The 13,951-nt window shown below is 40.8% G+C and overlaps 1 protein-coding gene across 1 annotated transcript in view; it reads left to right on the top strand.

Annotated features, from left to right (window-relative positions):
- Positions 1-13,951, top strand: part of CRLF3 (cytokine receptor like factor 3) — a 42,752-nt gene that overhangs the window by 17,168 nt on the left and 11,633 nt on the right. Inside the window, exons 3-6 of the mRNA XM_042967488.1 lie at positions 400-487; positions 976-1,153; positions 3,700-3,922; positions 4,602-4,734. Of these exons, the coding sequence (XP_042823422.1) occupies positions 400-487; positions 976-1,153; positions 3,700-3,922; positions 4,602-4,734 (622 nt within the window). The remainder of the gene's footprint in view (positions 1-399; positions 488-975; positions 1,154-3,699; positions 3,923-4,601; positions 4,735-13,951) is intronic.

Genomic DNA, 13,951 nt, shown 5'->3' with positions numbered 1-13,951 from the left:
GGCTCTGTGCTGACAGCTCAGGGCCTGGAGCCTGCTTCAGATTGTCTCCCTCTCTCTCTGCCCCTCCCCCACTCATACTCTGTCTCTCTCTATCAAAAATGAATAAACGTTTAAAAAAATGTATAAAAATTTTTTCGTTGATAAACGGTATTTCTTTGTTTAGAGCACATTTTTTCATTTCTGGCAAAATGTTACCATCATGTACCCCTTTTCCTCATGAGCTTCACCTTAGAGTCACTTCTAAAATAGTTTCTACTTTTGCTTTTTGGGAATTTGACTCTGGAATCACTTAAGAATTGTTTGTAGGAAAACCAGAGACCCACCTTGACGCGGGTTGTAGTGATTACTTTGTAACAGGACCGTTTTTCACTGTACTTGTTCTCTTATTCCTGATTGTAGGGGAGATCGCCATTCTGGGTGGTGTAGGAGAACAGAATGAAAAACTGTGGAACTTTACCCAAAAGGCCTCACACATTCAGTTGGACAGGTAAAGTAGTTAGTGCCTTCAGGATTTGGTTTTAAGCATTTAAACTGTCTGCTTTTTTTTCCCCTCCCTATTAAAGATTCTGAGTAAGTGTGATAGAGAATATAGATTTCAAGGTCCACTGCCCAATACCAGCATTAGTAGTATGAAATAGCTGTGATTGTAATTTTTGGTATAGTTTTATTATAGATTTTCTTCCATTCTAATGCGTAAGAGAATTGTTAAATTTTAGATATTCTGCACATATTGAAACTGAGTACATTGGATCTTTCAGTATAAACTTGACAGTGGTGATCCTACCAATTTTCTATTTTGTTGGTTATATTTGCCTGGGAAGAGAATCTTTATGTAACATCTTGCAAAGCCTCTGTTGCCATTGGCATTATTTCCTGGGGGCTTCATCATTATAGTATGTGACTGATTGAAACTCCGCGTCATATTTCTAACTTCCTGTTAAAAGCCTCATAAACACATAGGCTTTGTTTCCTCAGCTTACCAGAAGTGCCTTTACTGGTTGATGTGCCTTGTTTATCTGCTCAGTTGGATGACTCAATTCTGAACATAGTGAAAGACCACATTTTCAAGCATGGAACGGTAGCATCTCGCCCACCGGTACAGATAGAAGAACTAATAGAGAAACCTGGAGGCATCATTGTTCGATGGTGTAAGGTATGTAATTAATTGTAGAAGTGGCTTCAACATTGTGGATTTGAGATTTGAGGGCCTTTAGGATGTTTTTATTAATTACCTTTGAAGATTTTCTTCTCTTCACAAACAAAGTCTCTTTGGCTTTACAATTAAAGTCACAGGGAACTTGAATGGAGGTAGCTCTTCCAGTTTGAGATAGTTTTGAAGATGCCTTTAAAAATCTCTGTATCACAACAGTATTTCCCATCACATATTTCCCAAACTTAACCCTTAGTGAGTTGAAGATCTCTCCCGTTTCTGTTTATTACGAAAGTCAAAAGATCGTACTGAATATTGATTGGGTGTCTGATATTTTCTGTTCCACGTTGAACTAATATTTCTGAAATAAAGTTCTTAAAATGTGGTTTTTTCACATTCTCAGCATTGCTGAGAATTTTGTGTGTTAAATCATGTTATGTATATGAGTTACCATATTTTTTTTTTTTTTATTTTTAAAAAGGTTTTTATTTTTGGGAGAGAGAGAGAGTGAGAGAGCATGGGAGGGTCAGAGAGAGAGAGGGAGAGAGAGAGAATCCCAGGCAGGCTCTGCACTGTTAGCACTGAACTGGGCTTGAACTGAGATCATGATCTGAGCCGAAATCAAGAGTTGGATGCTTACCTGACTAAGTCACAGGCGCCCCTGGACATGGTTTCTATCTAAAGTATGGTAACTTGGGGTGCTTGGGTGTCTCAGTTGGTTAAGCATCTGACTCTTGATTTCAGCTCAGTCATGATTTCACCGTTTGTGAGGTCAAGCCATGGATTGGGCTTGGCATTGATAGCACGGAGCCTGCTTGGGATTCTCTCCCTTTCTCTGTTCCCCTCCCCTGCTTGTGCATGTGCGTGTGCTCTCCCTCTCTCAAAATAAATAAATAAACTTAAAAAAAAAAAAACCATGTCTAAATGGGTCATAAGTGTCTTGGCTGTTGACCGATAAATACATCATTCAGAGTGGGTGCTCATATTCTGGAAATAATTTTCTTAAATGAGTTTTCTAATGAAGCCTTATTAATAGAAAAAAAATAGAGAGGTTTTTGTTCGTTCAAAACAAAGACTGTCATTCCATTGTTATTCTTTTGCCTGTCAGTGGACCTAGAGTTTCCAGTTTTTTGCTATAAACATATTATTATTCATGTTTCCTTGTGTACATGTGTAAGATGTTTTTCTTAAGTGTATACCCAGTAAAATTATGAGGTCTTAGAGTATAGGATCCATACTCTGCTAGATAATACTAAATTCTCTTTAATGTGATTGTACCAGTGTTTCCACCAGCAGTGTATGAGTTCCTGTTACTCTGCATCCTGACCAATACTTGGCTTTGTCAGACTTCGTATTTTTGCCGATATGGTATCTCATTTTGGTTTTATTTATTTCTTTATTATTTATTTTTTTCTATATCTTTTTTTTTTTTAAGACTGAGTGTGTGCATACGCGTGGGAGGGGCAAAGGGAGAAAGAGAGAAAGAATCTTAAGCAGGCTCCACGTCCAGCACCATCTCACCACTGTGACATCACAACCTGAGCCGAAATTAACAGTCGGACGCTTAACCGACTGAACCACCGCACCGGGCACCCATCATTTTGGGTCTATGAATTTTTTTTAATGTTTGTTTATTTCTGAGAGATAGAGACAGAGAGGGCAGGGGAGGGGTAGAAGGAGAGAGAGTGAGACACAGAATCTGAAGCAGGCTTCAGCCTTTGAGCTGTCAGCACAGAACCTGATGCGGGGCTCGAAACCACAAGCCAGGAGATCATGATCTGAGCCAAAGTCGGGTGCTTAACCAACTGAGCCACCCAGGCACCTCCCTCATTTTGGTTTTAGATTTCATTGTCCATGTTACAAATTTGGTTGAGTATTTTTGTATATTTTTGATTGCTTATATTTTAATTCTATAGAATGTTTATTTTGGTCTTTTGTCCATTTCCTTATTGGGTGGTTTTTAAGTTTTAGGAGTCTTTTATATATTCTAGATATTAATTCTCTTGGTTATATGAATGATGTAGTTGTGGGGTTCTTTCTTTATTTAATTTTAATTTAATTTAATTTTTGTTATTTTAGAGAGAGCAAGAGAGCGTATACTAGTGAGGGAGAGGCAGGGTTGGTGATCGGGAGAGACTCCCAAGCAGGCTCCACAGTTAGCATGGAGCCTGACATGGGGCTCGATCCCATGACTCTGGGATCATGACCTGAGCCGAAATCAAGAGACACTCAACCAAATGAACCACCTAGGTGCACCTAGTTGTGGGATTCTTATCTTTGAATTTTGAATACTTTACCTTTGGCTTTATTGTATAGAAAACATACAATTCTTCAAAAGAAGAGTTTTCCAAATCAGACTGGGAAGTGTAAAACAATATGGCTCAATAAAGGAAAGAAGGGAAATAATGATGGCATATTTTCTGTGACCTTCCTGTGAATAGCCCACATTCAGTACATGGGCTTCTGTACTTGGCCCAAGAGTTCTTAAGCCATGATGCTGAGAGAAATTATTTCCTGATTTTTACCTAACATAAAGCCTTTCTCCTTAGGTGGATGACGACTTTATAGCCCAAGATTACAGGCTCCAATTCCGCAAATGCACTTCAAATCACTTTGAGGACGTGTATGTAGGCTCTGAAACTGAGTTCATAGTATTGCACATAGACCCCAACGTTGATTATCAGTTCAGAGTCTGCGCCCGAGGAGATGGCCGACAGGAGTGGAGTCCTTGGAGCGTCCCCCAAATGGGTCACTCCACGTTGGTGCCTCATGGTATGCTGTTGCCTTCTCACTCCTGAAGCTTCACTGTGTATCAGACCACTTGTACCTGTTCCGTCAGCACACTGACAACCACATTTGCTGACAGTAAAACCTGAATTGATGAGAAAAACACGGAAACTGCCCTGTTCAAATTACTTCATGTGACTTTTGAGAAATTTTCATCAGTTCTTCTCTCCAGAGTCCAAAAATAGTGCTAGGCAGGATTATTAGCGTTCCCTAAATCCAAGGACTTAAGTATTGCATCAGAATACTGATTTTTCAAATGAATGAGTATCAGGATGGAGGTCTTAGGATTTGAAATTGGTCTCTCCTAAAAAGACAAAACAAAATGAAATTGGTCTCTCCTGTATTACTACCTTAAAACATTTGGACTTATTTGTTAACTAGTTCTTAATCAGGTTGGAATAAGCTCAAACAGTTATGCTTCACCCTGATTTTATGAGGTAGGAGAGAGCTCTCACTTGATCTTCCATGCCACAATAGACTAGCATGTGTTTCGTGGTTTGTAGGGTTAACCAGGATACCCTGTCACTGCCTCTCTTCTTTTATGGAACTTGCCCATGACCCCTAAGAGCAGCCTCTTCTGCTTCCAAGTTTTATTTAATGTGTCAGTATTGAAGATACTCCTCACAGGGTTTCAATAATTTCAATATTTTTGCTTTTTAAAAAGAGTGGACAGCTGGCTTTGAGGGCTACAGCCTGAGTAGTCGAAGAAATATAGCCCTCCGGAATGATTCTGAATCCTCAGGTGTCCTCTACTCCAGCGCTCCGACTTACTTCTGTGGGCAGACATTGACATTCAGGCAAGTAGATATTACAGTATCTGTTATGCCTTAGGCAGCAGAGCGAAGTGCATAGAACATACATGAGCTTTGGATTCAAAGTAGACCTGAATTTACTTCGTCATTTGTAGGGAGAGTTACTCTGGGGAGAGTTCCTCATTTCTCTCTGCTTTGGTTTTCTCATATGTGTTCATAGGGTTATTACGAAGGTGAACTAAGATAATGTATATAAGATGTCTCGCTTATGCTTGATACATAGCACATACTTACGTTTGTCTCTTTTCTTGGGAGATAGAGGTAAGTAGACTACCTCTCAGAAGTCTGTCTTAGGGGCGCCTGGGTGTCTTGGTCAGTTGAGCATCCCACTCTTGATTTCAGCTCAAGTTGCGATCTCAGGGTTCGTGAGATCGAGCCCTGTGCTGGGTTCTATGCTGACAGCACAGAGCATGCTTGGGGTTCTCTCTCTCTCTCAAAATAAGTAGGTAAACTTTTTTGAAAGTCAATCTTAAAAAATCAGAAGCCAAGAATTTTTTTCCTTTGTGAATGAATATGAGCAAGTCTCTGTGAAAGACAACCTGCTGGTGTAAACATAATGAGAATTACATACATAATGTATGTGATGTGTATAATTCTCTGTAAAATAGAACTGAAAGCAAACTCTTCTGCCACCAATCATTTTTCTGTTTCTTCATCCATGTCTTCCTGTATTAGAACAATTTCCTTGTTTTCATGTTATCTGAGATGCGTTCTCTATAGTCCTATTTCTGAATAGGTCCTGCTAGAAACCAAAGCCCAGTTTTGATTTGGAAAAGCAGGGTAGCCAACTCTTCTCTAAGTTTTAAGTCCAGATCATCAGATTTTATGGTGAATGGTTGCTTAGAGTTTCTGTTGTTCTCAGTCCTTTGTCATATGAAGCTTGGAGAGTATCTGAAAGCTTTATGTAAGCCAATATGGCCATGTTCTCCCCCAGCCAAATCATCTTAACTGTCAGCAGTTCTCACAATATACTGGTTTATGCTTTGTCTCATTTTAAAAAAATTTTTAATGTTTATTTTTGAGAGAGTGAGTGAGTGAGTGGGGGAGGGGCAGAGGAGACACAGAATCTGAAGCAGGCTCTAGGCTCTAAGCTGTCAGCACAGAGCCCAATGTGGGGCTTGAACCCACAAACCGCAAGATTGTAACCTGAGCCGCAGTCAGAAGCTTAACTGACTGAGCCACCCTGCTCATTTTTGACACCTCCTCTCACACCTTAGGTTTTGAACAATGACTTAATAACCAGAAAGATACCAACAGAGAGAGAGGGAGAGAGAGAAATGAGTCTATTACCTGAAGTCCTCTTAGTTACTCCCTAAAGGGGAGTTCATGAGTTTTGTTTGCTAACAAACTCTTTTTCATCTTACATCCTTTGTTTATAGAAATACTGCCATTAGTGAATCTCTGGAGAACAATGTGCTCCTGTGTAATGATAGGGCTTCCTGAGTTGATAGATTCAGGTCTGATATCTCAGACAGTAAGAATAGTACTCGTAGTAATAATAACTGCAGTTGATAATTAAATGACATTTATTACATGCGAGGTACTATTTTAAGCACTTATATTCATTTCTTTGTTTTCTAAGTTTATTTATTTGAGAGAGAGAGGTGGGGGGCAGAGAGAGAGAGAATCCTAAGCACTGCACGGTCAGTGCAGAGCCAGATGCGGGGCTTGAACTCATGGAACCATGAGATATGACCTGAGCTGAAACCAGGACAGACGCTTACCTCACTGAGCCACTTAGGTGCACCTATATTCATTTGATTCTTACAATAACCCAATAAAATAGGTATAGCTACCCATTTTAGGGATGAGGATATCAAGGCACACAGAAGTTAAGTCACTTACCCAGTGTCACATAACTGGTAAATGGCATAGCTAGTCTGTATTGTTTGTTTTTGTCTTCTTCACAGGAGAATAAATGTGATTGTAGTTAGTGTTGAAATGTACAGTTTCTCTGTCAGTATCCTTAGCTCTTTTCCTTTTCCCTCTTCTGTGACCATTTTCCCCCCAGTGATGGTGACCTGATGCTTTCCTGCTTTTAAATGCTTCCTCTGTGAACACAGGGGGAGGTCTGATAGATGGTGTACTTAGGTTTGTTTCTTATGTCATTCAGTAAATATTTAAGATGTTGGAAATGACCCAAACTGGTGTCACTCTACTCACTATCTGTGGACCATGACCTGACATTTAGTAGTCCTCAGTAAACCATTTGTTCCTTCCTCCTTTTCCAAAGATGTCTGACCGGGCCCCACTTGGCAGAGTGATTAACCGAAACTTAGTTCAGCTCAGTATTATTATAGCCAGACCCTTGCATTTTTGTCATTTTTCCTTTGAATGTGGAAAGAAAATATCTTCTCTCCGTGTTAAAAGCAATTGCAGGCATCAGCAGCTAAGTTAGAAGATGTGAGAGATGGGGGGCACCTCCTCTGTATAAGGGGGGAACAGATGGGCCAACTTGACTAAAGGTAAACTTTATTCAGTTTTTTGAGGGTGTTGGAAGGCCTTGCAGTTAGAGGGAAGGTTATAGTCCTGTAGGCCCTGCCCTGTTGCTCCCCCCAGTCTATTCCTGATGAAGTTGCCGGAATGTGTAGAGCTGCGGAAGCCAAGAAACCTGTTACTGGCGGGCTCTGTCAGTCTCTAGAGCCCTGTCTCATTTGGTGGCCAGGTCTGCAAAGCAAACTCCTCCTGCTAGGCCTCTCCTTGATTTCCTGCCTGAACATTCCTGCTCTCCCTCTCCTTGCTTCTAAGATTTCCTGATCTTCCTGTTTTTTTAACCATATTTTTACTTTCTTTTCTCTACCACTTCCTTTCTTTAAAACAGCTTCTTTTCAAACAGCCTTCCTTAATCCTAGTAGCCTAGGAGGTTACTGTCATCTTTTATAGATGAAGAGACCAAAGCACAGGGAGTACATGACTTGTCACTATTTAGATCCTGCCAGTCTAGCCCTAAAAGTCTGTGCTTTTACCCACTGTGCTATCTGCCTCCCACAAGTCACATGTGGTGGTAAATCAAGGGGCAGTAGGCTGGCTATTTATTGTTATACACTTTCTCTTTTAAAGAACATAAAAAGTTAATGTTACAGTTAGCATTATCAATTGCTGTGTAACAAATCACCCCAAAACTTAGAAGCTTAAAACAGCAATAGTCATTTATTTTGCTCAGGAAACTGCAATTTGCAGAGTGTCAAGGACAGCTCATCTCTGCTTGCTTGTCGGTAGCTGCAGTAGTTTGATTAGGGATGGTGGATCTACTTTCCAGATGGCTCACTCACATGACTGGCAAATTAACCCTGGTTCTGTGTGCCTGTCTGTGTAGGCCTGTCCATGGGCTGCTTGGGCTTCCTCACAGCATGGTCGCTGGGTTCTAAGAATGAGCATCTCAGGAGATAGGAAGTAGAAGCTGCAGAGGCTGTCACTTTTTAAGGCCTGGGCCTAGAAATTGGCATAGTGTTAACTTTACCACATTCTATTGTACATTCACAGAGTCTAGATCCCAGGAAGGGAATAGACCCCACTTCTTGATGGGAGAAGTGTCAAAAAATTTGGAGGCTTTATCTTAGAAATGGCATGGTCGATAGCTGTAAGAAAGGGGTCGCTTGGGATATGTGAATTTGGTTTAATGCTTGCCTTTGGTTAAGCATTAGCATTACCTTTTCTGAATAAATTTAAGCTTGAGGGGATCTTTCTTTTCTGTATAAGGCTGGTCTCTGTCATTACCAGGTGTATTTTCAGTACTAATTGTTAGCCCAACAGGTCATAGTTGAATTAAGAAGTTAATTTGTTTTGGGGCGCCTAGCTGGCTCAGTAGGAAGAGTGTGCAACTCTTGATCTCAGTCATGAGTTTGAGCCCTCATTGAATATAGAGATTGTATAAATGAATAAACTTTTTTTTTTTTTTTAAAAAGAAGGTAATTTGTTTTTTATTAGTCTTTGAAATCTTGTCGGTTCCTCCTTTTATAGAGACAGAATGCTCTGTCCTAGGGAGGATACAGCTTTGCTGGGTTTTGTATTTTGCCAAAGTGGTCCCCTCTAGAGATATGATATGTAGACCTTTCAGGTTGGAATTTGGCTTTTATGACAGATGTAGAGAATGCCAGACAGAGAGTTTTCCCCACAAACTCTTGATTATGTACATTTGAATGCGATAAGATCGCTCCTTTCCTAAATAGATCTCTTTTAGGATTCTATACCCTAGTTTTTAGTTTGTCTGTAGGTGGAGGGTTACATGAAATCCAGAAGGTGTATCTACTCTGAAGTGTTCACATATAGCAACTCTTCCAAATAATCTAAGGAGTATTTCTTGGACCTTTTTCCTGTCCATACTCTTTCTTTGTTAAACTACTTTATTATTTATTATTTTTTAAATATTTAATCTGTACATCCAATGTAGGGCTTGAACTCATAACCTGAAATCAAGAGTCACGTGCTCTTCCAACTGAGCCAGCCAGGCCCCCCTAAAATGACTTAAAAAAATTTTTTTTTAATATTTGTTTTTGAAGGAGAGAGAGACAGAGTGTGAGCAGGGGAGGGGCAGAGAGAGAGGGAGACACAGAATCTGAAGTGGTCTCCAGGCTCTGAGCTTTCAGCACAGAGCCCGATGTGGGGCTCAAACTCACGAGCCATGAGATCATGACCTGAGCCAAAGTCGGAAGCTTAACCGACTGAGCCACCCAGGTGCCCCTAAAATGACTTTTTTTTAAATGTAAGGACAGTTCTCCTTATCAACTGTAGTCTTTGAATGAGGCTAATCATTTCCTTCAGCCTTTACTCCATTCAGATGGTATTTACATAAAGTACTTGGTATTGCCGTGAGTGTGAAGTTTAGGAAGAAAAAAAACCCCAGAATCTTTGATTAATCGTAGAGTAAGCAGTTTATAAATTAGTATAAGGAAGATCCAAGCTACTCTGCAATACAGAGGGAGGAAAAGTTACTTCTAGATGAGGGGTTGATGAGGCTTAGTGCAGGTAGAGGTGGACAGTTCTGGTGGGGAAACAAAGCAAGAATCAAAGATACAGAGTAGAAAAAGTACAAATAGCAAGTCATGAGTCTGGATCGGGTTAATAGAGATAGGCACTAGAGTCAGAGGATCCCAGGAAAGTAGGCTATACTTTTGAACAGGCTGCATATATTTCTTTTTTAATTCCTCAAAGAAATACCCTTTTGAAGGTCGCCTGTGGCCATTTACAAGGAGGATATTTGACACTGCATACGGAGATCTCCTCACCCCCCCAACAAAGGCCTCACCAAGTGAAGTTTACGTTTTCATTCTCTTGGGGAGGGAGACATGCTCTCCTTTTTACTTTTCATGAATTCACAAGTTGAGCTAGATGGTACAAAATAATAATGGTCAGCTAACATTTGTTGAGCTTTGCTGTGTGTTCTTTTTTTTTTTAAGTTTTTAAATGTTTATTTACTTTTGAGAGAGAGGGAGAGACAGAGGCATGAGTGGAGGAGGGGCAAAAAGAGGAGACACAGAATCTGAAGCAGGCTCCAGGCTCTGAGTTGCCGGCACAGAGCTGGACATGGGGCTTGAACTCACAGACTGTGAGATCACGACCCAAGCCGAAATTGGACGCTTAAACAACTGAGCCACCCGGGCGCTCCTAGTTCTTAAGGACTTAATGGGTTAATATCTATAAATCCTCATTACATCCTCATCAGGTAGACACATTTTATAGATATGGAAACTGAGATGTAAAAAGATTAAGTGACTTGCCTGAGGTTGTGCCAGTTGTTTATAGTGGGGCCGAGATTCAAATCTTGACAGTCTAGCCCCGTAGGCCTCTATTCCGACTTAGTGAGGTGAAAGGTCGTTGCAGGGTGTTGAGCAAACGAATGACATCACCTGATACATGTTTTACAGGCCATTGTGGCTGCTGTGGGGAAAATAGTCTGTGAAGGGTATGGGTACAGGCAGGGAGACCAGTCAGGAGACTGTAACAGTAATCTTGGTGAGAGTGAATGGTGGCTTGGACTAGGATGGAACAGTGGAGGTAACAATAAATGGTCAGAATCTGGATATATTTTGAAGGAAGGACTGGCAGGATGTGTTGCTTGTGGGACGTGAGAAAGAAGGGAGTCCAGTGTGACCTCAGGGCTTTTGGTCTGAGTAACTGTTGACATAGAATTGTCATTTACTGAGGTATGTAAGAGGCAATTAGAGTGTGTTCCTGAGTGAATATCAGTTTGTTCTTTCACAAATTAGTAAGTTTGAGTTCCTTACTGCACATACAAGTAAAGATGTGGATAGACAGCTGGATACAGAAATCTGGAATTCAGTGGAGAGACCCAGGCTGGAGATACTAACTTGAGAGTTTTTAGATTGTAGATGAGTATTTAATTTAAAGCCATGAGACTGGGTGAGATCAACCAAGGAGTGAGTGTAGACAGAGAACATTGAAGGGTTGTAACATTTAGCGGCTGGGGAGGGAAGAAAGCCATCAAAGGACTCTGAGGAGGAGGAACCAGTGGATGCGGTGTCCTAGAAGTCAAGTGAAGGAAGTGTTTCAAAGAGGAGGTAGTGTGGGCTCAGTCATGTCAGACGGCACTGATCCACCAGGTAAGAAAAAGACTGAGAATTGACTTCTGGGTTTGCAGTGTGGATGTCTGTTGGTGACCTGACATGAACGGTTCCAGGGACGTTGTGGAGAAGCCTTGGTGAGAGGGCTCAAAAGAGACCATGAGAGCTTCTGCGACCAGTGCCTATGTGGTGGCACCTTAGTTTTGAATCTTTTCTACTCGCAGAAACTTTTTGGAGTAATAAGGAGAATAGAGGTAGGAGGACCCGTGAGTGCTTTTTCAACAAAACTAAGATACAGAAAACTCAATTCCAAATTAGGTCTAAAGACTTCCGAAGCCGCAGATAGGCAGGAAGTCCACTGAGGAAATCATGACAGTTTGCTGAGGGAAAAAAAAAAAAAAAATGATTAGCGTGGAGGTGCCAATCGTAGAAATCTCCAAATATTCAATCCCGAAAGGAGAAGGCCCCACCCTGGAGACTGTAAATAGGGCTAGGACTGAACAGTGCCTCAGTGCTCTGATTGAGGAAGCAGAGAGAAAAGATGTGGAAAATGCCTGAGCAAGTTTAAAATGCTTGATCTTAAGCAAGTGGTGACCATGGTCAGTGGTCTGTGAAGCAGCCTTTGAAGAAACCACAGAAGCTGAAGTCTGGCAGTAGAAGCTGTTTCGAAACACATTAGGTCTTGAGTGTCAGAGGAGACAGGACTAATAGAGGAGCCACATTATGAGGCAGTGTAGTTCTGCAGCAGTGGGGGATGACAGGCCACAGAGCTGTAAAGCTGAGAGTTACCCGGGTTTCCCACCCACCCCCTTCATCCCTCCTATTACAGGAACCCGATGCATTAATACGAGCAACACGAAGTGAATGTCCACGGTATCTATACAAAGATAGGATAAGGGAAAGAAATGAAAAAGATCGGCAAATCTTTTCTATAGATAATGAAACCCCAGCAAAAATAATTGCCAGAAACGAAGAGAAAACTGTATTCAGTGTTTCAACCTTAATTTAAAAAAAAAATTAATCACAGTTATGAAGGAAGATTACAAAGATTAAATACAAGAACTCAGGGAAGAGATGGCTGAATAGCAGGAGGTGATGCACAGAGAGCAGGAATCTATGAAATGCTAGCTGCCAGAACTTAGCAGAGAGATAGAAGAAAAAGGCACTATTTCAGAAATCAAGACCAAATTACAAGAAGCACAAAGGAGATTGATAGCATGGGAAGCAGGGACAGTAATGAAAAATGAGCAAAGTGAAACAAAAATCAAAAAGGGATTCAAGAGAAAATGAAAGAAAAGAGATAAGCAAAGAGAGATCCAGCAAATGTAATTAGAGGCCCTGAGAAAGGAAATCAGAACCGTGGGAACATAACACCTTAAAATACAATTCAAGAAACATTTCTGAAATGAAAGTTTCTATTTCTAATTTATCTTGATTTTTTAAAATCAGTAATGGCTGTAGAACTTTGTGACGTATCTTCTCTGCATCTCTCTGCCCACTCTCAAACTCTTACTGCAGTGATGTGCACCAGGAGATGTTCTTTTTTTTTTTTAATGTTTGTTTATTTTTGAGAGAAAGAATGCACGTGCACACACACAGGGGTGGGGCAGAGAGAGAGGGGGACAGAGGATCCCAAGTGGCCTCTATGCTGGTAGCAGAGAGCCCAGTGGGGGGCTCCAACTCACAAACCATGAGACCATGACTTGAGCTGAAATCGGACGGACGCTGAGCCACCCAGGTGCCCTGTGAATAGGTGTTCCAATGTTAAATTAACTCTGCATTCCTGGGATAAATCCTACCTGATGGTATTGCTTTCTGTTTCACAGTACTGGTTTGAATTTGGTGCTATTTTTATTTTTTTTAATTTAATCTATATTCATGAATGAAATTAGCCTGTAATTTTTCTCTTACAATTTGTGTGTCAAGATTATAAGAGCCTCATGAAATAATTGGGTGATCTTTCCTCCCTGTTTTCTTTCTGTTTTTTTGTTTTGTTTCATTTTTTAATTTTACGTGATAGATTATCTCTTCCTTGAAGGTTTCATAAAGCAGTCTGGATCAAGTAACGTTCTTATATGTATATGGGCAGTTTTTTCACTTTTTAAAATTTTACGGAAGTAAAAATCAGTCTTGGGGTGTCTGGCTGGCTCAGGTTGTGAGTGCAGCCCCCACATTGGGTATAGAGCTTATAATTAAAAAAAAAAGTCGGGGTGCCTGGGTGGCTCAGTCAGTTGAGCATGTGACTTCAGCTCAGGTCATGATCTCACAGTTTGTGGGTTCGAGCCCCACATCCAGCTCTGTGTTGACAGCCTGGAGCCTGCTTCGGATTCTGTGTCTGCCTCTCTCTCTGTGTACCGCCCCCCCCCCACCCCCCACCCCCGGCTTGCACTTGTCTCTGTCTCTCTCTCTCTCACTCTCAAAAATAAACATGAAAAAGAAAAGTCTTTTTGTAGTACAGTTCTGAGTTTTGACAAATGTGTTGAGTCATGTATCCGCTGCCACAATCAGGTACAAAACAATCTCATCACTTCGTAATATTCCCTTGTGTTATCTCTTGTGTTAACCCCGCCTCTGTCTGTCAACTACTGATTTGTTTTCTGTTTGTATAATTTTGCCATTTTAGAATGTCCTACAAATGGAGTGATATATTAATAATATGGAGTTCTCTCTCTCTATTATAT

The sequence above is a fragment of the Panthera tigris genome, chromosome E1, assembly GCF_018350195.1.
Source record: "Panthera tigris isolate Pti1 chromosome E1, P.tigris_Pti1_mat1.1, whole genome shotgun sequence".
Lineage (NCBI taxonomy): Eukaryota > Metazoa > Chordata > Mammalia > Carnivora > Felidae > Panthera > Panthera tigris.
Note: the sequence above shows the minus strand (reverse complement) of the source record. Positions and strands in the feature narration are given on the sequence as shown.